The sequence below is a fragment of the Raphanus sativus genome, chromosome 3 (genome assembly GCF_000801105.2).
Source record: "Raphanus sativus cultivar WK10039 chromosome 3, ASM80110v3, whole genome shotgun sequence".
Classification (NCBI taxonomy): domain Eukaryota; kingdom Viridiplantae; phylum Streptophyta; class Magnoliopsida; order Brassicales; family Brassicaceae; genus Raphanus; species Raphanus sativus.
Window position 1 is genome coordinate 23,199,060 of NC_079513.1, and position 27,736 is coordinate 23,226,795.

At 35.8% G+C, this 27,736-nt stretch overlaps 5 protein-coding genes and 1 long non-coding RNA gene across 7 annotated transcripts; 2 read left to right on the forward strand and 4 right to left on the reverse strand.

Annotated features, from left to right (window-relative positions):
• Nucleotides 1–143: 143 nt before the first annotated feature.
• Nucleotides 144–1,975, reverse strand: LOC108844423 (transcription factor DIVARICATA). Of its 2 annotated transcripts, XM_018617686.2 has the most exons (3): nucleotides 1,486–1,975; nucleotides 913–1,399; nucleotides 144–678 (listed from the first exon to the last, which is right to left on the reverse strand). In XM_018617686.2, the coding sequence occupies exons 2-3, from the start codon at nucleotides 1,350–1,352 to the stop codon at nucleotides 258–260; spliced, it is 861 nt and encodes a 286-aa protein (XP_018473188.1). In that variant the 5' UTR covers nucleotides 1,353–1,399; nucleotides 1,486–1,975; the 3' UTR covers nucleotides 144–257. The 2 variants fall into 2 exon arrangements, with proteins under 2 accessions (XP_018473188.1, XP_056861094.1); XM_057005114.1 differs by having other exon boundaries at nucleotides 913–1,974.
• A 5,830-nt stretch (nucleotides 1,976–7,805) lies between these two features.
• LOC108847790 (uncharacterized) lies at nucleotides 7,806–8,849 on the forward strand. The gene is made up of 2 exons (XM_018621125.2): nucleotides 7,806–7,965; nucleotides 8,219–8,849. Exons 1-2 carry the CDS (start codon nucleotides 7,932–7,934, stop codon nucleotides 8,671–8,673), a joined length of 489 nt encoding a protein of 162 aa, XP_018476627.1. The 5' UTR covers nucleotides 7,806–7,931; the 3' UTR covers nucleotides 8,674–8,849.
• Nucleotides 8,850–9,004: 155 nt separating this feature from the next.
• On the reverse strand, nucleotides 9,005–10,617 carry LOC108847789 (uncharacterized). Its single transcript, XM_018621124.2, has one exon. The coding sequence runs from the start codon at nucleotides 10,459–10,461 to the stop codon at nucleotides 9,118–9,120; it is 1,344 nt and encodes a 447-aa protein (XP_018476626.1). The 5' UTR covers nucleotides 10,462–10,617; the 3' UTR covers nucleotides 9,005–9,117.
• Nucleotides 10,618–12,418: 1,801 nt separating this feature from the next.
• Nucleotides 12,419–14,873, reverse strand: LOC108847785 (serine/threonine/tyrosine-protein kinase HT1). Its single transcript, XM_018621118.2, has 4 exons — nucleotides 14,685–14,873; nucleotides 13,590–14,592; nucleotides 13,049–13,504; nucleotides 12,419–12,929 (listed from the first exon to the last, which is right to left on the reverse strand). The coding sequence occupies exons 2-4, from the start codon at nucleotides 14,361–14,363 to the stop codon at nucleotides 12,624–12,626; spliced, it is 1,536 nt and encodes a 511-aa protein (XP_018476620.1). The 5' UTR covers nucleotides 14,364–14,592; nucleotides 14,685–14,873; the 3' UTR covers nucleotides 12,419–12,623.
• Nucleotides 14,874–15,379: 506 nt separating this feature from the next.
• Nucleotides 15,380–16,030, forward strand: LOC130509725 (uncharacterized). The gene is made up of 2 exons (XR_008943705.1): nucleotides 15,380–15,585; nucleotides 15,819–16,030. It is a non-coding gene; the product is annotated as an uncharacterized LOC130509725 (long non-coding RNA).
• Nucleotides 16,031–23,332: 7,302 nt separating this feature from the next.
• Nucleotides 23,333–27,615, reverse strand: LOC108847021 (uncharacterized). Its single transcript, XM_057006456.1, has 7 exons — nucleotides 27,503–27,615; nucleotides 27,287–27,377; nucleotides 27,149–27,202; nucleotides 24,967–27,062; nucleotides 24,355–24,889; nucleotides 24,183–24,282; nucleotides 23,333–24,106 (listed from the first exon to the last, which is right to left on the reverse strand). Exons 4-7 carry the CDS (start codon nucleotides 27,044–27,046, stop codon nucleotides 23,333–23,335), a joined length of 3,489 nt encoding a protein of 1,162 aa, XP_056862436.1. The 5' UTR covers nucleotides 27,047–27,062; nucleotides 27,149–27,202; nucleotides 27,287–27,377; nucleotides 27,503–27,615.
• Nucleotides 27,616–27,736: the final 121 nt, after the last annotated feature.

The following is a 27,736-nucleotide window of genomic DNA, read 5'->3' on the forward strand; positions in this document are numbered from 1 at the left end:
TTTTTTTTTTTTTTTAAAAAGGGCTAGAACATTTAGTTGTAATCATTGATAAACATTAACGGCTAAACGTTGTAGCTGAGCAAGAAAAACATTTTGAGCTTAGGAACTTTCACGAAACTTTTACTAACTATTTGAACTTGGAATCAGTGAAAACAAATGGACGTTTATTATACAATTTTCAAATACGATGGTTTCGTCCATATGAAAAATTTAAGAATCTAACTCACACTCTTTAATTAGAGATCAATCACCACTCATTATAACTGATACATTGTGTTCTGCTCATCGTAGCAAGAATCTGCGGTGTTAAACGGCCCTAGCAAAGCCTGACCATAAGAATGAACGCCACTAATAGCGTTTCCAATCGTTATGTTGAAAGCGTCTGCATGCGTTCCATTGTTGTCCGTTTGGCTCCAAGGAAACGCGGCTAGTCTTGAACGCTGCTCTCGTGCAACGATGGAGCTCTTGTTGGTCTCCAAAGAAGCTTGGTCTTCGAGGTTCACAGTGGTTATGTCGTGAATGCTTGCTCGTCTCTTGTCCTTGCCGCCGGAATGTTGCCGGATAAAGTATTTTTGAGCGTGACTAGCGACTTGTGTTGGCGTTCGGGTTATCACAAAGTTCCTAGATATGTTCCTCCAATCTCCTTTCCCGTACTTCTTCAAACCCATTAGAAATAGCCTGAATATATTGTCACAAAAACATTTAATCGGTTGACCAAAAAAACATTTAATCAAAGATACTTTCATAAAGTTATATACATTACAATTTACAAATAATATGAAGATGCAACTTGGTCAATTCAGGTTTCATAATGATGGAATGCTTATAATATAGTTGAGAAATTTGTATAAAATCATCTTAGATCCGGTTTAGTTTCAGTTCCAAGTAAACCGGAAAAGAACAGAGGCTTACTTGTGTTCTTCCTCCGTCCAAGGAACACCTTTCTTCCGCTCTAACTCCGGCGATCTACCAGCCGGCGACCGTTTGTTACCAACCGGATGACCCGGTTTGAATCCGTTACATCCGCCCCAATCAAGAGTGAAAGAGGAGGTGACGTAACCGGGCACAGGGATTAAACCGGCCTCGATGCTGCTGAGGTCAGCTTCCAGGTCGTTATACTGTTTAATAACGTCACTCACGGTCTTCCCCGGAATCGCCGCCGCTACTTTCTGCCACCGGTCAGGAGTGTTGTCGTCGTAAACTGCCAGAGCATTCTCGAACGCCTTGTTCTCAGCTACGGTCCACGTGGCGGCTTCGCTGGAAGCTGCCACTGGGACGTTGCTCTTAGTCTCTTCCATGAGCCAGTTCCCACCGGAGACATGAGATGTCGTCGCCGGTCTCAGAATCTCCATGTCCGCAAAAACTATAAGCTAGCTTTGTTTCTTTCTTTTTTTTTCTTCTACGATTTAAATGAAATAATCATAGAAAGAACTCAAGAATCACAGTCAAATGATACTTCATTTTTATTTTGACTAGAGAGCTCACCAGAAATTCTTTGAAGTATTGCTTAGAATCAACTTCAAGGAATCTAGAAAAGTTGCGACCTTTTTGAGAAAAAAAGAATTTGATAAAATCTAGGCAAGATCTGGGTAGTGAGTCAAAAGAGAGTTTTTCTGGATAGCTTTGAGATTTTGCAGAAGAAAGAAAATGAATCTATTGGGTTTCCAGATTTGGTGGAACTAAAGCAGGCGTGGGTTTTAAGTACCAGAGAGACTCAGAGTTGAGATTTGGTGTGGATAAAATTTCTTGGGAAAATAAACATATGGCTACAGAAAATGAAAATAATATTATTAATACAATTGAAGAAGCTACCTTGGAGCTTACCCAATTAGGAAAACTATAACGTTCGAGAAGAAGCAAACGAATCCATAAATGGAAAGATAACTAACACCAGAAACCAAATTCCAGTAAAAAAGAAAAAAAAAAAGAGAAGATGCAGAGAAAGTAGGCGATGATTTGGGTTCTTATAGGTCTGTTCTTCAGAAATTAAATCTTTGGTGATGCTGTCTTTTTTCTTCTCTTATTACAGAAAGTAAAAAAAATATTAGATTCTCGTTTTTTTACTCTTTCCTACTTTTTGTCACCTTACATATTATGTCAGTGTGTACCCATGGGGTAAATGTCCCCATGTACATCATCACCAAACCAGGTTTCGATTTTCTTAACCTATTTTTTTTCAATTCCATATTCCCAAACTAGGGTTATAACGTAATTATTTCTTTTATAAATTTAATAAATTTCTAAATAGTGCTATTTTTTCAAAATTAAATTTAAATGTTGGTTATATATTTTTATCTTGTTAACCAGTTTTACTATCTAAGGCTTTTGCATCATTCATAAACATCGTCCATCACATGTTACAGTTTTCTTTTAATGTTTTTTCTAGTTATTAGAATATGTTGTTATCTATCTTATTAAAACAGAAGTACACATATAAAATCTATTTTATTAAAACAGAAGTACACATATAGAAAATCCTTAATTTTCAAATTTAATTACACTTCCATGCCACTGATAATTAAATTGAGTTTCCTATTTAAATACTTGTTTTTTCAGTTAGATTAATGTGTTTCTTTTTATTTCTTATTTTAATGATTGTTTTTTTCAGTTAAATTAATGTGTTTTTTTTTCTTTCCTATTTTAATGTTTGTCTTTTTAGTTAGATTAAAGTATTTCTTTTATTCTTCAACAACTAATGGTATTTTAAAGTTGTCTTTTTGTCAACTTAAAGTTGTCTAAACTATTTAAAAAAATAAAAATAGTCAAAAGTAAACATATAAAGTAGATAAACAATAATCAAACACCAAAAATATTTAAAATATATATTTATTCTCTATCCGAATATTGAAGGTCAACCTGTTTTTTAATTTTTAATTTAGGTATTTTGGCTTATATTACTCAAATTTATATGTTTTTAGAAATTTAAAGTATATATAAATTTTGAAAATTTTAAAATAATTCAAACGGGTTATCTGTATCCGAACCAAACCCGCAAATACTCGAATCAAACTGAAACCAAAATTTATAAATATTTGAATGTTGCTGAAATCTTTAAACTCGAGAATCTCAAACTCAATAGATTTTAACCGAACAGTGAGTATCCAAATACACATTCCTAACGTAGTCAATGTAAAATGATCAAGTATTACAAATACATCATTTAGTATAAATAAATAAAAACTAAAATTGAAAATTAATACCCGTACGGTCGCACGGATCAAGATCTAGTTGTTTGTGTTAAAGTAATCTTATTAAACTATGGCTACTAATTAGTAGGGTCGGGCTTGGATTAAACCAAATGAGACATTCGCTTTAAAACACCAATTTTTTTTTTTTTGAAAAAATACATAAACATATATAAACCCAATAAAAAATACATATATAGACCCCCAATTTACACAGATATAAACTTCAATTTTTAAAAAAATATATATATTTTATGAACTAATAAATGGTATACAACCCACAAAATCTCAGGACCGATTTGGCTAATAAGACTCTAAATACTAGCAATTGCTGATCTCAATGAAGATGAGTTGTGTTTATACTTTTAGTTCTTTACATACAAACATAAATGCCATAAAATAGTCTTGAATTCGAACTACTTATAATTTGTAAAGCTATTAAAGTGAAGTTCAATTTGTAGTCTCTGTAAATTTGAATGGTAAATACTACCGTGTAGGCGTGACATCTTGGTTTGATACAGAAAGTCATTGAAAATATAAACTTGTACCTCTGTGAAAGAAGATAAAAAGAACTGGAAGAATAATTCCGTGACTGCTATGATTACAACATAATAATGATGGTGAGCACTCTGAATCTCTGCTATATTGCGAAGTATACAAATAATTGTCACTGAAATCAAAGAAGAAAAATGATTTTATTTATTGAATAAAAATACACGAAGTTGACATTTTCTGGGAGTATACGATGCCTCTCAGAACAATAACAAATTTTCAACATCCTTATTAAATTAATACTAACTATTCCAAAGAAAAACATATACGTTACTGATACTGCTGTACCTAAATTTTTTTATTTTCACTGATTACGTAGAACTTTTATTTTATTTCGCACTTTGGGATTTTATGTGTCAGACCACAAAAAGCAGCCGCCAAATGAACGGTCGAGATCAGCGGTAACTTACATGGCCAAGTTGTACTTAGGGGTCCACGTTAGATGCGCGTTTTGCATTATCATTGGTCGGTCTCTCACTTTAATTGTCTTTTCTTCTGTTTTTAAGATCTCGAGGAATCTGTCTTCTTCATTATGATTTATTCACGTGTCAGTATTCTATACGTCGGATCTACTCTTAGGAGTTCATGCTGGGTGTATACGTAAGATTTTCGATGGGCTCTTAATCGGGTTGGTAAAGTTTTATTGCACCGTTACAAAATGTCTACATGGTGCGTCACCAACCATTTCTCATCTTTTTCTCTTCAGCAACAAAAGTTCATTTATTTGTAGTTACTAGTTATGAGTCTCATCACCGAGTCTAACATATCAATCACCGTATGCTAGTCATCATCGAACTCACGATAATAAAACAAATCACCTTGCTGAAATATTGAAATCTACGATTGAATTCAAAATGTTCTTCATTGTCCTAAACCCATAAGTGACTAAAGAAGATCTAATCAAATCAGTTTACAAAAAAAGATCTAATCAAATCACCCTTTTGTGAATCAAATTACTTCTGTACATGGTTTGGTGAGATGTAAATTATATATTTATATATTGCATAATGTCTTAATCGTTGACCATACCGTGAGTTGTTCTTTATTCAAAATGCAATAATGATTTGTTTAATATAGTTTTAATGTTTTTATATAATGAAGAATCTTGGAACATGTCAAAGAAATCCATTACCTATAGAGTTTACTACAACATAGAATTCCTGATATGACGGATCACATTGATATGTATCCTAATTAAGTGTTTAGGGACCAGGGAGTTTAATCAATTAGTTTTGGTCAAATGTTACTATACTTAAAGCCGGTAAGCTTCCTTACGTTGCCGGTAATATGGTACTATACCGTACTTGTAATTATTATACCACCTTAATTAATCCAGTGCAAAATGTTTATAGCAATCTTTCGATGGAACTAAAAGAACGTTTTCACGCATTCAATCTTTCATATATTCTTCTTTCGGATAACACAACCAACATGCTAGCTAGCTAAGAGTATTATATTTTCGAATTGATCATTGTTTTTTTTATTAATTGTTCTAAAATGACTTGTTTTTTGTGATTTTTGTGACTTTTTTTTTCACATAAAAAAATGTCTGCAGTCACCTTGGTCGTATTAGTTTAACATTTAGATGTCACACCGTAGACATCTCGAGAGATAGTAACGTACGGCTAATATATATGCTTGTAAATTCCAATTTCGTCAACAAATTTTAAGCAAAAAAAAAAAGTTCCAATTTCGTATGTATCTAATTGGAAGTTTCTCAATTACGTAACATTTTTAACCTTAATTGTTTTTTTTTAAATCTAATCATTCTACTCTACTTAATATATTTAAATACATACTTTGGGAGTATTCTTATTTATTGAAAAATATTATTGTACACATTTCAATCATAATTGCTTATTGAATTTAAAGTAATCATATAGTATAAGAAAATAATTCGTCAAATTCTGTAAACTTTCCCGCATGTTTCATATATGAAAAACTGCTATATCAATTCTATGTATGAGTTGTGGTCATGCAAGATTGCCACACAAACAAAAAGTATATCACTTTCAGAATATATGTATGTTTATTGAGCATATTAACGATTAATCTAGTTTATTATCAAAAGTGTTCTTATATACACTAGTTACCGTATTCAATATATAAAATATTTTTTATTTAATGGCCCTTTGGACGTTCCAGGAGCTATATGTAGGGGAAGGTCTGAATGTTGGAGATACATGGCAATAATTGATTAGTATTTTTTGCCATTTCTGGTACAGCTAATATTCTCCAAACATTTAATCCAATAATAGAAGTTTTTCAAGTTAAATAATCTTTTATTCATTTGAACACTTGAGTATTATTTCAAACAAGGAATAAGTCAGAAATTTGTTTAAGCAGAAAACTATAAGGTTTAAGTGCACCAAGGGACAAGCGTCTTGCGAATTGGATGAAACACCCAAAGTTTTTTGGAATCAATTCCCTGACATTTTTATTATTTTCTCTTAATAAACTATTATAATTATTTCATGAAAGTTGCGATTCAAGTTAAGCTATATATATATATATATATATATATATATATATATATATATATATACATGCAGTAATGATTCTGAATTTTTGAACATAAAATAATTTAGTAAATATTTTAGGCATAATTTAGATCTATGTTCATATATATTAACTCGATTTTTTTGGAGATTTAAAGTCAATATTACATTTGGCTATATCTAGGACTGGCTATGTATACATATGTACATATGTAAATATACACTAAACAACTTTTTTTCACTAAACAACTTTAATTTAAAGAACACCGACGACCGATCGAACCTTTTAGTTTTGCTAAAGAGGATCCGTGACATTGTCCGTCGAGCACCGTATGGTTTTCTTTTTCTTATTTTCTGCTGGGTAAATCTGCTTGCCAAGTTGCAACGAAAATTAATAGTTATAAATAAAAGAAATAGAAGCATAGCATAAGAATAACGTTTTATGAAGTAGTTTATTATATAAAATGTCCAATCCTCCAATTTCTCAACATGCAAATTATTGTAACCATGCATCTTTCTTTCTTTAAGTACTAAGTATAAACTAAAATTACCAAAAAAGCTCCTAACCTTTTTGTCAAAATAAAGTCCTAACATTGGGAAGATCGGTGGCGCTGGGTGTAGAAGCAGTGACTGGTCATGGCCGTGGCACAATTAGCAAACAAAAACACAATTAATATTTAACAAACAAAAACACAATTAGCATAAACTTCAGCAAGTTGGACAGAATATTCCGATAAATAATACGCTACACAATTATAAAACGAAATAAATAATTCGTTATCGAAAAGGACCAACTGTTTGACATAACAGATCAACACCTTTTCTTTTGCTAACATACCTCATCATCTAACTAAACCCACCCACACTCACTCTTTAATTTTGAATATGATTAATCAAGTTTATATAAACATGTGCTGAACCTATGAACTTAAAAAACAACTACAAGTGATTACTCTCTTACGTTCGTGTTTATGTTTACATATAGCATTTCATTTTACCAAACAAACTCGTAAGCTTAAGCGTCTAATGATAAATTTACTTATTCACTGAATATTGAACCTATCCCAAGCAAACGTGTTATGAAAATATAAGAAAGCATATTCCTTCACAAACGTGATTTAACAAATTGAATTATATTAGTTAATTTATATATTGTACAAAACGTCTTATGCTTTGAAATACATGAATATTTTTAAGAAATAGTTTATAAACTTTATAAAACTGTGTTTGAAATCTTTTTTAATTTGATCTGAAATTATATAGAAAAGGTATATGGTCATTTACTCATTGCCATTTGACATGGAACTTCAATCATTCGTTTGAAAGGTGAGCTAAAAGCTACTTTTAAATTTTTTTATATAACAGCTCATCTAATTGATTTATATATAAATTCCCTCCTAAACAAAAAAAAACGTTGATTGTTCACAAAATTAATTTAATAAACCGGAGACTAGACATAATCGACATGGTATCGTATTAGGCTCAATGCTACTAAACAAGCTCACATGTCCAAACCACTACGTTGAACGTTTTTCATTCATAATAGTAAAGGCCCAAAACAAAGTTAACAAGTCTAATACGACAGCGTTTCAGATGAGCTTTTCTGTGCTAAGTCTGATGTCGCTGAGCTCGTTTGATCATCGTGCAGAAGCTTGGTGCTTGACTCCTAGCTCTTAGCTCTCCGGAGAAGAAGAAGATGGTGAGGAAACAGTTTCAACAGGCTAAAACGGGTTAGATTTTCGTACCATCCTTGACTTGCTTCCCGATCTAATCTGCCTATATTAAGTACTTACGATGAAACTCATGGGGATAGATCCCTAAAATTACTGTCTGTTGTTCGTTTAGATCACTTGTAAATTGTGGGTTTTTGTGGGTTTTTCGAAAGGTTTCAGCTTTCACTTTTTTCGTGTGTTTAAGTTTGTGGTGGCACGTAAGCTGTTCGATGAAATGCCTGAACGAAATGTGTGTGTTTGTGTGTGACAGGAGTAGAGGCTTTGAAGTCAATGGATGCAAACAAGTATCTGAAGAAGGTTGGATTAGGGCGTGACGATATGTTCTTTTGGAAACAAGTGGGGAAAGCATTGCTATGCACCTACACGATCTTCGGCATGGCGTGGTTATACAACGAGACTTCTCCTTTAGGGTGGTGGACGCTGAAGCCGAGACCAAAGGAGGAGAGGGAGTTGGCGCATTTGTATGAGCGGCGTGAGTTTCCTTATCCAGGTGATACGGAGGCCATGGAGGATTTCGTTGCAAAGGGAGGAATGATCGGGACGGCAATTGGGCCTAAAGGGGTTGTTGAGTCGGAAGGTGAAGGTGATAATTACCAGAAAGAGATGGAGAAGAAGAAGTTTGACAAAGAGGCTCAGAAACTGTGGCTGAGGATGAGGAATGAGGTTATGACTGAGCTTCAGGAGAAAGGGTATGATCTTGAATAAGGTACTACAGAAGAGTTGTGGTACAATAAACTTGTGTAATTTAAGCTGTGTGTAGGTTCAACCATTGGTACAAGTATCTCTACCAACATCCTATTAGATTGTAGAGGAAGTACAAAACTTTATATGGCCACTTTGTGTGTTTAAGGGTGCCCATTAATGTTATTGCTCTTGGGGAAGTAGTTCTTGTCCTTTTTTGTTGGATTGATTCATCTTTTGGCTTAAACCCTATGCACTCTTAAAAGTTATTCAATACCTTGAGTTGAATTGATCAGAACTCTTGAGAGCGTTGATACACTTAAAATGGTAGAAGGAAAGGGGGTAGAGAAAAAGATGGGCATAAGATCTTACTTCATTTATATACAGAAAATGTTGTTAATAAGTAACATACATGGTAATGGATGGCTAATTACAACACAATATCAATATAATACATCACAGATGAGACTAATGAATCAGCCTACTTTTCCCAGAGTTGCTTGTCGTATGGTTCTTGAATGGCGTCAAGTAGAATCTAACCATACTGTTTCTGAGGTTGTCTGGCGAGTAACTCTCAAGCTTAGCATCTCTCTGAAGAATATGATCCCCTTTGCCTTCAATGCCACGAAAGAATCCCTCTTCGCACGAGCTTCTTCTTCTTCTTCTCCCAGTCTCAACGCCAGTAACAGAGCCATGAAACAGACCATCACAAGAGCTCCTTCTTCTTCTTTTTCCAGTCTCAACGCCAGTAACAGAGCCGTGGAACAGACCATCTACAATAGAACCGCCATGAAACAGGCCATCGCAAGACTTCCTTGTTGCGCTAACGCTGTAACTTCTCATGAGTTTCTCCCTAACATTGCTTTCTCCTGTAGCCACTCTCCTAAGCTTCAACAGAGACTCAACAAAAGGACCCTCCATTGCATCATCGGTTTTGGTTTCCTTCTTCACCGCATCAGCTTTGCTCTGAATCAGTCCCCAAAGATTCCATCCTTTAGGCCATTTCTTTACAGTCTTCTTCACCTCACCAGCAGCAACGCTACCAACGCCTTTATTAGAAGCTAACTCTAATCCTTCCGGTTTGATGGAATACCAATCCGAATCCCTCAGTTCCCTCTCAGTAACAAGTAGCTTCGCTCCATGAAACAAACCAACACCTTCAGATGGTGATAACTTACCACCTTTCAACTCATCAACCTCAAGCAATCCATCAAAGCTTCTTCTCCTCCGTGAGTCAAAGTAGTAATCCCTCGTCTGAGCTGTCCCGCCCGGAGAGGCTTTAGCATCATCTTCTTCGGTCACAGCTGATAAAGGAACCGGCTTTGGATACGTCTTTCCGGTTAAGCATCCGTCCCATGATGCTCCTCTAGCTTCCTCGAAAGAGATACGATCTTGTCTAGGATCTACATCGCATGAGCGACGTCTAACAGCTGTTTCTTGGTTGTTTACGTTCTTGGGAAGAATGAGTGAGAGATTCTTAAGCGTTCTGGTGAGAACCGAAGCGACGTCGTTCTTCTTGGTCTGGTGAGTTTTTGATTCAAGATCTATTAACTCCTTCATCGTCTTCTTCTCTCCGACTCCATCTTCGGCTTCTTGCCTCCTACTGGCTCTACCTTCTTCTTCTTCCTCTTCTGCGGCGGAAGCGTCATGAACACGGCGGAGCTCAGGGATTTGGTCGGAAGAGAGAGATTCGATGGTGGAGAGGCGTTCCCGGAGACAGGTGGCACATAGACCGGCGGTGGGTATGGAAGTGGGGTGACGGTGGCAGACGGAGGAGTGGCGACGGCGACGTCGCTTAGTTTGGTGGGTCATGGCTAATAAGGGATCAGGGGGTGGTTAAGTGAATGGAAGAAGATAGTGGAGTTGTTGAATGGGGTCAGTGACATTTCTAGGGATCTCGAGAAAAAACAGAGAGTTGTGTTGTGTTGTGTTGTGTTGTATTGCGTTGTCAACACTTAAACCCTTTTCATTTTTAGTGTGCCTTAATGCGTATTTATATTGAATTATGTACTTTAATACGCACAGTTGCCAGAAAAGGTCCTTTAATACGCACATTTACTCAAAAAAATAATTAAAAAAACTTTGTCATAATAATAATGATAATTTTTTTTCATAATAATAATTCTACAAAACATTTATCAAATGTTAATTTATATGAGAATCGTAAGGTTTTTATTAGAAGAGTAGTTTAATAACTAGGCCAATCGATCATAAATATACAAATTAGCTTTGATTTTTTTCATTTATATGGTAAGATGTTTAAAAGTTAACCGGTGGAGTAAAGATTAAGCTCCATTGATTTGTTTTAACATACACGCTTTTCCTGATAAATACATGATTTTGTATGAAGATACTTAAAATGATGTGCTAGATCGAGACAGTGAACTTAATGTTGTATTCAAATAATGGGGGAAAGGAAATGAAAATAGTATAACAAGTGTGACACATGACTGTGGCAGACAGAAGAACCCAAAGAAAATGTGTACAACTACCATTTCATGGGCCTGACCTCCGCGTTTGTAGGACGAGCATAAAAGGATAGAAGAACATCAAACGGTGAAATTTACTTTTGGGGTAAATATTTAGCTGCTTCCATTCCATCACTTCTTTGGATTCCCTTTTGAATCAGTAAATAAAACTAGGGCTTTGATTGGTGATTGATTTTCAAGTAGATAGCAACAAGAGTTTACTGCAGCAAGATGTAACATTGACACTTTTTTTTTCTTAAGCAACGACCTTAATTATTTAAATTAAAGTGTGTTGTTCTGAACAACTTGTTCAAATGTTATATCATTATCACCAGCTAATGTTTGTTAACTACATTATAGTAGTTGTCAAAGTTACATTATAGTAAAACAGGGAAATAAATTACTATATTTAAAAAAAAATTGAATAACTGTCAACAAAAAATAGTTAGAAATGTTTTTTGTTTAAGTAGCATTTACCTAAGATAAAAGAGAAATTGCCAAAAATACCATTTTCATAGTACCACTTTTCATGTTTACACTAACCATTTTTATCACTACTTTTAATGAAGGGTTTAGATTTGAAGGTTTAGGATTTAGGGTTTAAATTTGATGTTTTAGGATTTAAGGTATATAGTTTAGGGTTTAGAGTTGAGGATTTAGGGTTTATAGTTTAGATTTTAGGGTTTATAGTTTAGATTTTAGGGTTTAGGGTTTAGGATATTGAATTTAGGGTATATAGTTTAGGGTTTAGAGTTGAAGATTTTTGGGTTTAAGGTTTAGAATTGGAGGTTTAGGATTTAGAATTTGAGATTAGAATTTTGAAAAACATATAAAAACAAAGATATAAGATTCTTTACCATTTTAATTAATAAGGTATTTTTGAAAATGTGTCTTTAGTGGTGGTAAAAATGAATAATGGTACTTTGAAAGTGGTATTTTGAAAATTCCCCAAGAGAATAATTTTCTAATTAATTTTTGTGCATCAGCAACGGCCGACGAGTGGACATAGAGATTCGGAGTTACGATGAAGCTCACAAGGAGAATGTTTTTTTATTAACAAAATCATAGCAGCTTCCAAAAACTCACTAGTCATTGGTTTTGTGTCTGAATGTGTTTATACTGATTTTCTTTCTTTCCGACGACTTAGTCCACCAACGACTAGACGAAAGTGCAATTTTACGTGAATATATAAAATGCTTTGATTAACTTGAAATTTTTTGGGTATATAATCACCCTCAGATTACGTATATAATCAAACGACTAGATGAGTCTGACAGCATTTTGTGGGACTAGTCAAAACGTTAGTGAACCCCATTAACATTGAATTACAAACCACTCCCCAGTTTGATTGTCATTACACAACGAATCTAGAGAAAAGATGAAAGATTACATCACAACCCACAAAAACAGGACAGGATACAACACATCACAAATACAAATACAAAACCTTTTGTTTTGTATTATATATATAAATTTACAAAAGACAACAAACTCTTACAACATCTCTCAAGCGAATTTAGGCTTAGGCAAAGCCGATCCACCAAGAACACTGCTGCCTCCTCCTCCTCCTGCTCCACCTTGGGCCGGTCCAAGTTTCTGAATCCAATGTTTCAGACCTTTCCTTGGATCCTTGCATATCTTGTTTGAAATCAGATTCAAACACCCTTCACGTTCCAGTGAATCCTCGAACTCTTCAAGCACTTTCACTATCTGCCAGAACTCCGGTCTCTTATCCGGTGCAACCGACCAACACTGCTCTATAAGTGCTTTCATGGCTACTGGACAATCTCCCGGAACAGCTGGCCTAATGTTCTGAACCATAAACCAAAAATTTCTAAGGTCTCCAAAGGTCAAAAACAACTAAAGGATAAAAGGATCTCAAACATTCATGTGCTCTAGTTTATGTTTTATGTCAAATTCTAAGGCTTTACCTTGTGTACGACTGCGAAAGCAGCTTGAATAGGATTCATGTCCTCATAAGGGATTGCTCCAGCAACCATTTCCCATAAAACGAGTCCAAAGCTATACACATCAGCCTTTCTCCCGTGTGGTTTCCGTTTTATCATCTCAGGTGCCATCCACCTATAAGTCCCTGGATCATCAGCAAACATGTCACAGTACTCCTCCTCGCACGCTATGCCAAAGTCTGCAATCTTCAACTGGAAGTCTTCGTCGATCAATACGTTTTCCGGCTTAAGATCTCGATGAATCACGTGCCGCGAGTGAATATACTCCATCCCTCTCGCAATATCCAGAGCAAACTCTATCAGTTTCTTCAGAGAAAGAGACCTGTTCTCGGGCTTGTGCAGAAAAGATCTTAAAGATCCTTCAGGTAGATACTCCGTGAGGACACAATACACAGGCGGATCTTTATACGCTCCAACAAACTGTTTTTAGCACACAGTTAAGAGAAGAAAAGTTAGCACAAACCAACAGGTGTAATCAATTTATCATAAGAGAGTGGAATCACACCTTGATAACGTTCGGATGGGACAACCGTGACAAGAGGGTGACTTCTTTGGTAAACTGTTTCTCTAACCGAGCTCCCAAGCATCCGTCCTCGTCATCATCAGGGACAGTGATAAGCTTCACGGCGACAGCTTTATCTTCATACTTCCCATGGTACAGTCGGCTATACAGCCCATGAGCAAACCTAAGCCCAAAGAAGAGCTTCGACATATCGATACGGTACTCTTCAGAAGCTTCAGCAGCACTGACTCTACGACCACCACCACCGTTATCAAAAAGCTTAGACCATCCCGCGTCCTTCTTGCCCTTCTTCACCCTCTCTTGGATCCTCAAGGTGCCTAGATCTCTGATGGGAACCGAAGGCGACCTCAAGTTGAACGATCTTCTCTTCTCGAAAGAGTCTTTATGAGATAACCTGACCTTCATTCCCTTTTCTGAGTCCATTCTTCTCGGATGTGGAGTAGAGAACCTCTTCCGCTCAGACCTAGCTTCGTTGAAGACATCAGGAAGTGGCTGCATCTGAGGAGGGGAAGGAGACACAGATCTCTGTTTATTAGTTACAGGGTCCCTCTGTACTTCCGAGTCAACAACAACACATACATTCGTGGAAGGAGGATCCTGTGAACTACTTGAAACCAACTTCTTATCCGATGTCTGGGGCCTTGTCTCTTGGTTGACCTTAAGAGGGAAAGAGGAAAGCTTTGAGGAGTTGAGACGGTAAGAAACAGTATGAGAAAACTTAGTCCTCCTAATCCAAGAAGTAGCCTCTTCATCCATCTCTCTCTATGTAAAAAAAAAACTTAGTCTTTCTCCTAATCCAAAGTCGTGTCCTTTATTGCAGCAATCACCAACAATCTCATTTCCTCTTCAAACAATTAATTTAACACACAAACCCTAAAACCCAAAAAAAGAGAGAAGCTTTTTCTACGAATACTATAACTCGAGAATCTTCTCCAACAGCCAACAAAATCGCCGGAATTAGACCCAATCATACACGCCTCTCTTCCTACAGAAATCAAAGGAGGAATATACATCATGAAACCGAATCAGCAGAAGCTATTGCGGATCTATGAAGGAATTGGGGAAGCTAAATGTTACCTTGAAACAGAGAATCAGAGAGCCATGGAGAGCGAGGGAGAAGGTGGGGAATCGGAATCGGGAAGATCCAAGGCGGGAGGAAGAAGGGAATCGAAGGGAGAGAGCTTAAACCATATGACGTTTTGGATTCTGAGAAGACCTCTCACGACCTTCTCCTCCTCCTCCTTTTTTTTAATGGATTTTATTTATTTATTTTTTCACAGATAAAAGGTGGAAGAAAAAGAAGAATTCTTTTTGGAATTTTGAGAAAATTACGTGTAAAACGACAGCATTTTCGAACTCTCTATCAGCAATTTTTTTTTGTTTCTCTATCAGCAATTTTTTTTTGTTTTTTGGGTCGAATCGCTTTTAATATTTTATCTGGTGGAGAAGCTTAAATGATTGATTGCGATTTTTCCTGTCATCTAGCGCTGGGAATTTGGCTCATTGCCCGCGGGACCCGGCCCATTAGACTCGCTGCGGGGCGGGTGCGGGCTCAAAAAATTTTGGGTTTTAAAAGTTGCGGGTCAGGCGGATCGGGCCATTAGATAGCGGGGCGGGCGCGGATCCTAATAATTTTGGTAGCGGGTTAGCGGGCACCCGCATATGTTAAAAAAACTTTTTTTTTTTTGGTTTCACGTTTGTGTTGTTTTTGTGTTTTAAATTATTAGTGTGTGGCGTTTTATAGTTTTACTTTGTAACTGTGTGTTGTTTTCAAAGCGGATAAAAACAAAATCTGAAAGCCCTAATTGGATTCAGTCTTTTTTTCTCTGCCGACTAATCACTCTCTTTTGGTCTTTGGCCTTCTGCAAATTGTCGATTCTCATTCCCAATCTCGAGTCTGGACTTCTCAGTTCTAAGCCTATCTCTGTGTCTTTAGGTTTGACTCTTTGTAGCTATCTCTCTCTCGGGCGAGAACAAGGTATATGTCGATCTATGTCTCTCTCAACTCTATGTCTATGTTTGTGTCGCTCTCGATCTATATCTCGATCTGTGCCTCTGGCTCTCTCGATCTCTCTTGATATCTGTCTCTTTCGATCTCTGTCTCTCTCTGTTTTTGTCTTTCTCGTTTCATCTGTCAATCTCTGTTTATGTCTCTGTTTCTCTCGTTGTTGAGTTCTCATAGTCTTCCTCGTGTATTTCTGTTCTGAACAGGGACTAACATGGATTAAGACCAACAAAATGAGGGGTTGAGCATGAGGTCGTGGCAAGAACAAGAAAGAGACATCTTTGTAATTTGTCTTTGATTTCAGTTTAGACAAGAATTTCTGATTTTGTGTTCTTTGTTGTTTGTTAGAAATTAAACAACTTGTGCATGTTGATGAAACGCAAGACTTATGTTCTATTGTATGTGTTCGTCACATTTTTTTGTGATTTGGCCAAAATTTTATTTTTTTTTAAATTCTGGCGGGTTACCCGCTTGACCCGCTTGATTAATGCGGGGCGGGTGCGGTTATACTGTCTAACTCTAAACGGGTCACGCGGGTTGGATTTACATTTGAAAAATTGACTCATACCCGCGGCGGGGCGGGTCAGGCGGGGCGGATCCGACCCGCTTCCCAGGACTACTGTCATCAAATATTAAAATAAATTTTGAAGGCTTTGTTTTGGCCCAATACTAATGTAGTCAGCCCATTTAACTTTCTATTAGAGCCTAATGTCAGGTAAGCTTCAACTTGGAAGAAACTAAGCCTAGAACCAATGTAATGTTAATGTATTACTAACCTGTTGATTAAAATCAAGTCTTACTACCTCTCATTGAAGTTCAAATTATTTTCTCTTTCTATCTTAATTTTAGATTTATGAGTTCACCCTATCTAAACTGCAAATGACATTTGCTGCCTTAAATTTAGTGGCACGATGGAAAGTTACTTTCTTGAAATCGATTTGTCTTGTTTTGGAATCGCATATTTGTTTCTGATTTTGGATCTCCACACAACAACTGGTTGTATGTTGAAAACTATTTCTCAGTGATCTTTTTTTTTTCAAAGTTTATATTTTTGTGCTTTTTTTCTTCTCTATAAATATAATAAATGAACTTTTTTTTGATAAAATTGGAACTTTTTTGGGTCTAATTAAAACTTTTTATGGTAACTTATTGTTGGGATATGGGTTGGAGGTTTTTGAAAATTTCTAAGTGCACGTATAACCTTTTTCCTATTTTAGGAGAAATAGATATATCATAAATTTTGAAAATATCATTTATAACTATGAAAAAAAAACATCAAGTAGAAAATCTGCTACAGTAATGTAGAAACTAAAATCTACACTAAGTATTTGATAGTGGTTGTAATGTAAATTGGGGAATGAAAAGCACGTGGACAACGATATTTTTAGAACATAACGATGTAATCAAAAATCGGTTAACAAAAATGGATTTTTATTGAGTAAAAGATCGGTTACAATGAATGGAAATGGGATTCAACACTATAAAGAAAATCGAGTGAAGAACAAATCTAAAGCAATGTGAAACGAGGTCCATGTGTATTGTGTACTTTCTCTAGGATTTTTATGTGTCCGGATACACGATTTCCTCTCTTCTTTTATACTCGTTCCATTCCATGATCTTCGCAACTTCTCTCACGATCTCCGGGGTTTTGAAGACTCCCTTTCGAGCTTCCATGCTTTCTATGGGCTTCTGTCCCGCGGTCCATATATTTAATTTCGGTCCATTACCTAAAATGGATTGAAATTGGGTCCACCAAATAAGATAACAATTGCACATCAGTTTTTCCGACTACTAGTGTGAGTCTCAGAACAGTTAATATAATATTTTCGATAATTATCTCACATTTTAAAAAAAGACTACGAGGATTGTTCAGAAAACAAAGGTTTTAGAAATGTGTAACTTATCTACTTTGTAAAGTCATTTTATGTAATTAAATATAAAATTACAATTTATTAGGAATTCATATAAGTTAAGAAATAAACTGAAAGAGTGTGAACTTATCTAATTATTTTAAATTTTGACCAAATCTAGTTATATATCTTACATGAGCGTTTGAATAAGAAAGAAATCTATATAAACAGAAAGCTTGACTGCCCTTTTTTCAAAAAAAAAAAGAAGAAGAAAAAACAGAAAGCTTGACTGTACTACATGTATTCAAGTTTGTTTCAGTACCAAAGAAAAGTTAAAAACCAAATAAAGACCTATATATATTACAGCAACTCCTTAAGCATTGTCATCTCCAGTCTCGACTCTCTTCTTTTTCTCTCGGCGATAATCAATTTTCTCACTAGTAAGTATCCTGTAACTTCCATCAAAGACGCTTCTTGATCTCGTCTTTTTCCTTTGTTTTAGTTCAATGTTTCCTTTAAAATGTATCTCGTTTCACTTCTCTCTTTGTATTTCCATGTGGTGGCTGGTGTGAATCTATCTATTTTTGAATTCTCCAAATGTTATATATCTCATAGACTTATTTGAATCTGCTTTGTGATTAGGTCACGACAGCTCTTGAGATCTGAGAACCAATGGGTTTTGACATTCAACGCATAGCTAAAATTGAATCAGTTCCCTGGGAGCATTTCTGTCCTGCTTGCCAACTTCTTATCAACCCCAACGAAGCTCTCCAGACTATGTGCGGTCACTTATACTGTGAGCCATGTTTATCTTACGTCGCAAACACCACTATGGCGTGCCCTTATGATGGTTACTTAGTCACGGAAACTGATGCAATGGTTTGTTCTTCATCTTTCAAAATAATTTACTTGTCTTGTCTGTTCGCTTAATTGGTTGTTTTCACATTAAAGATATCCATCTTCTTTTTTTACAGCCACTCGTGGAATCAAATAAAGTGTTGGCTGATACTATTGGCAAAACCGTGGTGTACTGTTTATACCGAAACAGTGGATGCACATGGCTTGGCTCTCTGTCTGCTAGCCCATTACATGACTTGAGATGTGCATTCGGCAACTCTCTTGTTATGTGTACCAGGTGTGGAACTAAAACTGGGCACCTTCAATGGCATGAGCATGTTCAAGTTTGTCCTGTAAGTTATTTTAAAACTATATTTATGTAAAAAAATACAGTACATATATATGCTTGTTTTTTTCTTTTTAATTTCTTACATGTATATTTTGTAATAATGCTATCAGGAAATGCAAGTTCAGATGCATGCTGACAATGAGGCTAATGTTGTTATGGCAACCTCTCATGAGAGTGCACATGATCACGGTGTAGCTGCTGCAACCTTGACTCAAGATCAATGGTACCAACAACCATATCAGCAGTATTACCAAAACGATGATGATGGTTACTCCATGCATCAACAACGGTTGCACCTTCCAAGATTAGCTCCCCAGCATCAAGAACTCTATGTGCAGCCAGAAATTCATTATGGGGCTCAAACTCAAACTCACTCTCCTATGCAAGCTGAACCACAGCTCCAATTTCAGAGTTTGGTTTTACACCAACCTCTTAATGTACGTCCACCAGCTCCAGCTTCGCTACCCCAAGCTTACCCGTCAGCGACATCTCATCCGCAGCCTCCATCACTGACATTCCCAGCTTCTCAAGGTCTCATAAAAGTTCAAGATCAATCACATTTCCAACAATTGCCGGATGTTCACCCACCTAAACCTGATCTGCCTACTATGTACAAACAACAGTCTTCGTTACCAGGTCATTTAACAAGGGATCAATATTGGAGGCAAATGGTGCGTAAGTATGGAAGAGCCCCAGTCCCTGAAAGCACAGCTTCATATTCTTCACAGCAACCCTCGCCACAACAGCATAGGACGGCACCAACAACTGATATTGTAGTTCATAATCAGTCTTACTACCTCCATTGAAGTTCAAACTAGATTCTCTTTCTATCTTATGTTAAGATTTATGAGTTCACTCTATCTAAACTGTAAATGACATTTGCTACCTTAAATTTAGTGGCATGATGGAAAGTTATTTTCTTGAAATCGATTTGTCTTGTTTTGGAACCGCATATTTGTTTCTGATTTTGGATCTCCACAACAAGTGCCTAAATGTTGAAAACTACTTCTCAGTGGATTTTTTTATATTTTTTTTTGGGTTTTTTTCGTTTTCCATAATAAATGTAATAAAATGAACCTTTCTTTAGACAAAATTGGAAAACAAAAATTTGATTAAAAGCTTTCAAATTAAAACATAAAAGTATTACAAAGATAAGATCAAAAAGATCTTATAGTTTGGACACTACAAGAAAATAGTCATATTGCAATATTGATATATCGTTGCAATATGCTCATATATTGTTGCAAATATGAAATTGCAATAAGATTGTAACAAATTTTGAGTTCTTGCTGTTTGAATGTTGCAAATTCGTGTTTGTTGCATACACGTAGCAAAATTAACAACAAATTAAAATGTTGCAATATATGTCATATTATTGCAACAAGTTTTTATAGCAATTTTGTTGTATATTTACAACATATTTTGTAACCATATATGGTGGCAAGTCATTGCTACGTAAAATATGTAGCAAACAACATTGCAAATTTGCATTTTTGTTTTTGAAATTTAATAATATTAATGCAACAAAACAAATATAATTTTTTTTTGGTATAATTGAAATGGTTGCAATTTAAAATTGTTACAAAATTTGCTTCATAAAAGATATAACAAATGTTGTTGCAAATTTTCCTATAATTACTTTTAAATAATACATTTGGTGCCAAAAAATTTACGGTAATTGAGAAATAATTTTTTTTTTTTTTTAATAAATCAGTAGATACCAATTCTGCTGCATAAATTAATTGTTTTAGTATTCTGTTATAAAAAATATTAGATTGATTTTTTTGTACGTCATATTTATTTTATAATTAACAAACGTCAAAAGACCAATTTTATTAATTAAAATAAAATATTGAAAAAGAATTCAACAACGTATTAATAGAAAAAAACCAGAAATAATTTAAAACTAAAAAAACTACTAAAGCCTTAGAAAAATAACAAAAGAACTAGTTTAAACTTGGTTGTTGCCACCCATTGATAGAATAGCTGGACAAAGGATAGCAATCATTTTCTCCAACCCTTCAAGTTTGCTCAGCCTTTCTTTGATATCTTCATTTTCTTGAGAAATGTCTTCTACTTTTTTCTTGAACTCATCATTTTCCAACTGACTTTCAATGGTGACTGGCATTTTAGCATTGAGTGAAACTTCACTAAAGAGAGCTCCAAGACCAAACACACGTCCTTGTGCTGAATCAACCAACTGTATAATACAATATATGTAAGACAAAAAATCTATGAAGAAATCAAGGAAAACAAAAAGATTTTTAAAACTATTGCATACCTTCAGATACATTTGGTTCTTTTGCTCTGCAGTTAGTTCTTCTGTTGAAAGGATATCATCTTCAAGCATATGATCAGCTACATCTTTTTCAAATCCTTCACTAATTAGCCTTGCCCTTTCATCCACAAAAGACCCATCTGGTTTCTTGTGTGTCTCACGCAGCACATCAATGTAGGAGGCATCTCCATTCTTTTCTTTCTACAAAATAGAAATGTTAGAAAATAACAAATAACATTTTTAGTAGTACTATGAAAACAATGCTTCTTACCAAAATATCTGCAACCCTAGCATATGAACGTGAGCCAGCTCGGTGCTTATGAGGACCTAGCCCGTTTCGATCAGACATTCTACTCTTAGAAGCCTTTTTACTTCTTTCCTTAGCTTTATCTGTTCCCCAATAGGCAACCAAATCTTTGTAGTAATCATCAAGGATCCAATATGGCTGCTTACCTCTTTCTTTTACTCGGCTGATCATATCAATCAGTTTAGTTGCAGCACATTTGCAAAACATCTTTCGCACCTCGGATTCAATCAAGTGGTTCCAAAAGAATTTGCTCTGAAAATATATTTAAAAAAAGTAAGAGCCCTATACATAAAACTTAAGCGATGGCATTAGTATTTCTGTTCCAATGGAAACATAATACAAGTTTTTATTTTTATGTACATGTAATGTTTTGTGATATACCTTAAATGTGAACCACCATCGCTCTTTTACATGTTGCGGTGTAGTCGACCAGTTCCGATACGGGCCAGGAAAATCAGATCGGATGATTGTTCTTATCTCACTAGTGATTACGGAATCACGTTTGAACCTGTAAAATAAAATAAAAATATAACGCAACTCAAACTTTAACCTGAGGTTCATATATAAAAAAAATACATGTGTTTCTTTTTTACCACAATGATCCATTGACTCTGGATGGATTAAGAACACCTAAGACATTCATAGGTTGGGCGGCTCCATGATTTTGACCCTCATTCGCCATCTGGAGATGAGTTGCTTTCAAAGAACGATGCTGAATTTACTTGATTGTTGAAGACACCGTATAAGCTGTATATATATACATAAGAAAACAATAAAATCTAAACCTCTCGATATTGGATATTCCATATCTTTTTAGCACAATATTCTCTAAACAAACTAAAGTGGAGCGGGAAATGAAATATAAAGAGGGAACACATTTGACTAAAAAGTAAAAACAATTACAAACTATGTATTTATTTCGTTAAAACAACCAAAGCTGAATTTATAATTGCAAAGTCCAAACCGTTAAAACAATTAAGCAAAGTCATCTACTGAAAATCAGTTAAAACAGAGCAAATACATGCTTGAAAAGAGAATAAAAACAATAAGAAAACCAGTTAATGCAGTCACTCTCAAGTAACAACAAGGAAAGCTTCTGAATTGATCTAGCTACAGCCGTATTGGCCAATTCAAGCACAGAGTTCACTGACAGAACAAAGTTCACAGATAGAAAATAGTTACCTCTGATATGTTATTCCGGTTCTTGATTGGAACGGGAACTATAGGAACCAGGTTTAGAAGCAGCTTGTTTCCTGTTCTTCCTGACGCCCATGGCACTGAACTGTCTGATGACTTTGCATCGTGAAAGTGATGAGTACACGGATGGAGCTCTTGTCATGGCGCCAAGCCTGGTAACTCATATTTGGAGCAGTCTTGTCCATCATGGATTGCCATTCCCTGGTCGCATTCCCAACTTCAAGCAGCTGCAGCAAATGCTCTAGATCATTCTCTGTCACAATCTCCTCTCTCACCGTTGTGTTATCGCTTGCCCTGCAAATATAATTAATGTCATTACTATCAAGGCTGCTGCTACACTAAATACAAAATCAAAAGGAACAAAAAGGTCTCCTCACCAAAATTGTTCTCCACATCAGCAGAAGCATGAAACACGCCACTGTAAACCGACCCATCTTTTAGATGAACTTCAACATGATGCCCGATATGGCAAGTTGCGAGATACTCAAAGGGATCACGAGAAGAGATATCAACACTTCCAGCTTTCCCACCATTCTCTGCAACAAAAAAAGGGAATATGCATGACGTGAAGTTGATGCTAAAAGTCGTAATATACATATATACAGTATTGCATATATATGTATACAAAAACCAGTACTTTTCAGGGTGTGTGGCTTCATCATCTACTGAAAATCAGTTAAAACAGAGCAAATACAGGAGCTCTCTGAGCCTCGTCACGGCTTTTACCTTATTAGCTAATATGTCAAGCAGAGGAAGAAGCTCTTCTGTCTTAAGAGGGAAGTCAGGTGTTAACCACAGCACAGGTCTTAACCCTTTATTGTACTCTTGTAAACCCCGAGGAGGAAGAAGAGAAGCAGAACACATCGCCAAAGCTCGGATATGTTGTCGGTTCAGCTACTCTTCTACAGATTGAAGACCAGGGGAAGCCCGAGAGCACCATCGAAGCTTGAACTGCTATCGCTGGAGCTCCATCTGGTTTGGCCGTGAAGATCTCCTCCCAATAGCCACCGCCACTCTTTCTCTCTCTTTTTTTCAGGTGAAGAAACAAGGAAAGCATATGATCTTTGTACATGCATGTCGTCCTCATCTGTGAACAGTAGAAGCCCGAGGAGGAAGAAGAGAAGAAGAATAATTACTGTATTATCGCTCTCGTATTGTAAAGGACTCGGATCCAATTCTTCACTGCATATAATTTTTCCTCTTGGTTGCATCTTCATTGTTGCATACCAATTACTATTTCCTTGGCTTAGACGAGGATACGATATAAAGCATACTTGGTCTGCTTGGCTAGCAAAAATAAAGGGATCATATTTTCCGTACCGTCTAGAGCGATTAACATCAACGATCCCTGATCTGTTTATGCGTACACCTTTATCCATTGTTGAGTCATACCAATCGCATCTGAAAAGAACAATTCTAAGACCAACAACTCCTGGATAATACAACTCAAATATTTGTTTTATGATTCCATAACATTCAGATTCTCCACTTGAATCAGATGTTCCTTTCACACAAACACCATAGTTGAACGTACTGCGATCTTTTCCATGATCTAGCGTATGGAAGTTGTATCCTCGACAAAAATAAATTGGCCAAGAGGTTACTTTAGTTGCCGGTCCGTGTACCAAGTCATGCAACCATAACGGATATATACTGTGGTTAGTGTCAACTCCAATCTGAGAAATACAATAATTGTAGTAAGTAACGTACTTTATTTTGTTAGATACTTCTAGATGTCAGTTTAATACTTACATGTTTTTTCAACCATGATCCAAACTGACGTTCTTTTAAATCAAACAACTGAGCCTCATTTGTGGTGGGATGCGTCTTTTTTATGTCTTCTTCGAATAATCTGTATACAAAACTTACAGTGTATTATGAAACTAATAATGGTAAGACCAATATTAAATTAAGATAAACTTACTTTTCAAAGGGTTGTAGATAACTACAATTTAAAAGGACGTACGAATGTGCACGTTGATAATCTTTTGAGTCCAACCAAACGTCCAAAGCTTTCCCACTGCCTCTTCCACCTTGTAAAAATATTTCAGAAATATCTGGAAATAAATTGTTATGCACGCCACCTCCATCATCATTGCGAGAGTCATTGCGACTTTTAGTCTGAATATTAGCCTCAAAGTAGTATGAACAAAAATCTGAAATTTCCTCGTTAACATATTGTTCTACGATGGATCCTTCAATTTTAGCTTTATTTTTTGCCTTCTTCTTCAAATGATACATATATCGTTCAAATGGATACATCCATCGAAATTGGACTGGACCACCTAGCTTTGCCTCATGAGGGAGATGAACGCTCAAATGCTCCATCACATCAAAAAAAGATGGTGGAAATATTTTCTCCAAGTTACACATGATAATAGCGATATTGCTAGCTAATATCTCCACAGAATCTCTGTCCAAGGTCCGTGCACATAGATCACGAAAGAATAAACTTATACCTGTAAAAAAAATCATCAATATATTTTTGTATTTCATCACTTATGCAAGAAGAACTATATGTATAAAAAATAAATACCCGATAATGCTTGGTGGATGTTGCTAGGTAATAATTCCGCAAAAGCTATTGGAAGTAATCTTTGCATAAAAACATGACAGTCATGACTCTTCATTCCAGAAAGCTTTCCTCCATTAAAATCAACCGAAGAAGATAGATTCGACGAATAGCCATCAGAAAATTTAACATCCTTTTTCAACCAATTAAATAGACACGTCTTGGATTCAGGAGATAATCTAAATAATGGAACTGGAGCTTTTCCCTCATTAGTCATATGCAGGTCCTTGCGATTGCAAATATCAGCCAAATCAAGACGGGATTTAACATTGTCTTTTGTTTTCCCTTGAACATTCAGTAATGTATTGATGATATTATCAAAAAAATTCTTCTCGATATGCATCACATCAAGATTATGACGAAGAAGAAGATGTTTCCAATAAGGTAGCTCCCAAAATATACTCTGCTTATGCCAATTATGTTTCTCACCGTATCCCGCTATTTTTGGATGTCCTTCTCCTCCACAGTTAGCAGTCTTTGGTAAACCCGTCACATGATCAGTCCATAAAGCTTCGCCTGAATATATCGTTGGTGGATCAGAATCAACTACTTTATTTTTTCTGAAGTTTTTCTTGTTACGGCGCAGACTATGATCTTTTGGAAGAAAACGACGGTGACAATCAAACCAACATGTTTTCCTTCCATGCTTCAGCCAAAAAGCTTCAGTGTCGTCCATACAATAAGGACATGCTAAACGTCCATGAGTTGTCCATCCAGATAACATAGCATAAGCGGGGAAATCACTGATCGTCCATAAAAGCATAGCTCGTAATGTAAAGTTCTGCTTCAGCGATACATCATATGACTCAACTCCATCAGTCCATAAACCATTAAGCTCCTCTATGAGAGGCTGTAAAAACACATCTAAACTCCTTTTTGGATGGTTGGGACCAGGAATTAATATTGTGAGAAACATAAACTCATGTTTCATACACATGTCAGGTGGTAGATTATATGGAGTAAGAATGACCGGCCACAGCGAATAATTTTGACCAGACATACCAAAAGGATTAAATCCATCTGTGCACAAACCAAGATAGACATTTCTAGATTCATTGGCAAAATCAGGATATAGCTGGTTAAAATGTTTCCATGCTTCACCATCTGATGGATGACTCATTACATTACCAGCCTGAGTTGAATAATGCTCTTTGTGCCACCTCATATGTGAAGCTGTCTTCTTTGACTGATATAATCTTTTCAGTCTATCAGCTATTGGCAGATAAAACATTTGTCGAAAAGGAACTTTTTTTCTTCCAGGTTTTGCACTTTTGAATCTGGCAGCTCCACAAAATTTACAGCTTTCTAGGTTTGCGTCGTTTTTCCAGAAGATCATACAGTTACTCTGACACACATCTATCTTTTTGTAAGGCAGTCCCAATGATCGCATCAGCTTCTTTGTGTCGTAGTATGAAGCAGTGGCAGTGTTATCTGCAGGCATGTAGTCTTTCAACATTTGAGCAATATAATCCATGCACTTCTCAGACAAGTTATAATCTGTTTTCAGAGTCATACATCGAGCCGCCAATGACAATTGTGAGTGTCCTTCTCGGCATCCATCATATATAGGATTTTGGCTTGCATTTAACAGACTGAAAAACTTTTTGGCTTCTTCATTGGGATCTTCTTCAATACTTATATGAGATGATGTATGATCATTAAAGGCATCACTTATCATCTCAACATAAGAGTTTTGAGCTTCCATGGAGACATCTATGGGTGTGTTTGTATTTTCATGAGCATGTTGCTGGTGATCGTCAACTCCATAGTTTTCTCCATGTGCAACCCAAACAAGATAATTAGCCATAAACCCTCTGTTATATAAATGGCCAGCGACTGTTTGCTCATCAAGAAATTTTCTGTTCTCACACTTGATGCAAGGACAGAATATCTTCTGCTTTTGAGCAAATAAAACATGGTTTTTAGCAATAGCCATGAAACTTTTCAATCCTTCTGTAAATGAATTTGAGACTTGATTGGTATTGGGATCAATTCTTGCATACATCCATTGCCTCATAGCTTGATTAGAATTACTCGAAGACATTTAGTAATTCAAAAATCTGCAACCAACCAATCTAGCACTTGAATAAATCATTAGCTCAATGCATAAGTACATAAACCAGGAACGTTTCTAACAAATACGTACCTCAGTTTTGCTTTTGAATAATTTTGTTGGTATCAACTGACTCCCGAATGGCACCTGTATCACGTAGTCAACAAGTAGACGTAAGTTTTCCGAACCGTTCAAAGTTGTCTAGATTTAGACTTCTGAGATTCATCATACCGATTGTTAGAAGAATAGTATGAAAAGTAGATGTAAGTGTTCCGAGCCGTTCAATTAAGGAAGAAACAGCAACAAATTGTATTTGTTTTCTCTGTCATGATAAAAACAGAGGTTAAGCAAATAGTTTAAAACTCAATCCTTATAAGACTTACACTACAAAGCTAATAAGGACAGAGAGAAACATAACAGATAAGAAGATAGAAGGAGTCAACTTACTCAAGGGAGTTAAGCAGAGAAATTGGAGAGAGATTAAGACAGAAAATCTTTCGTCTCTGTTGTGTTGTTGTTATGCTCTGTTTCAAGACAAAAAAAAGGTCGTTAAGTTATTAGGTTGGAGATAGAACGTGAAGATAGAGATTATGTGTTAAATGACACTAAGACCATGATTAACGGTCGCTCTAATGAATGTCCTTAGCTCAAACGTGATTAAAAATAAATGAAATAAATAGA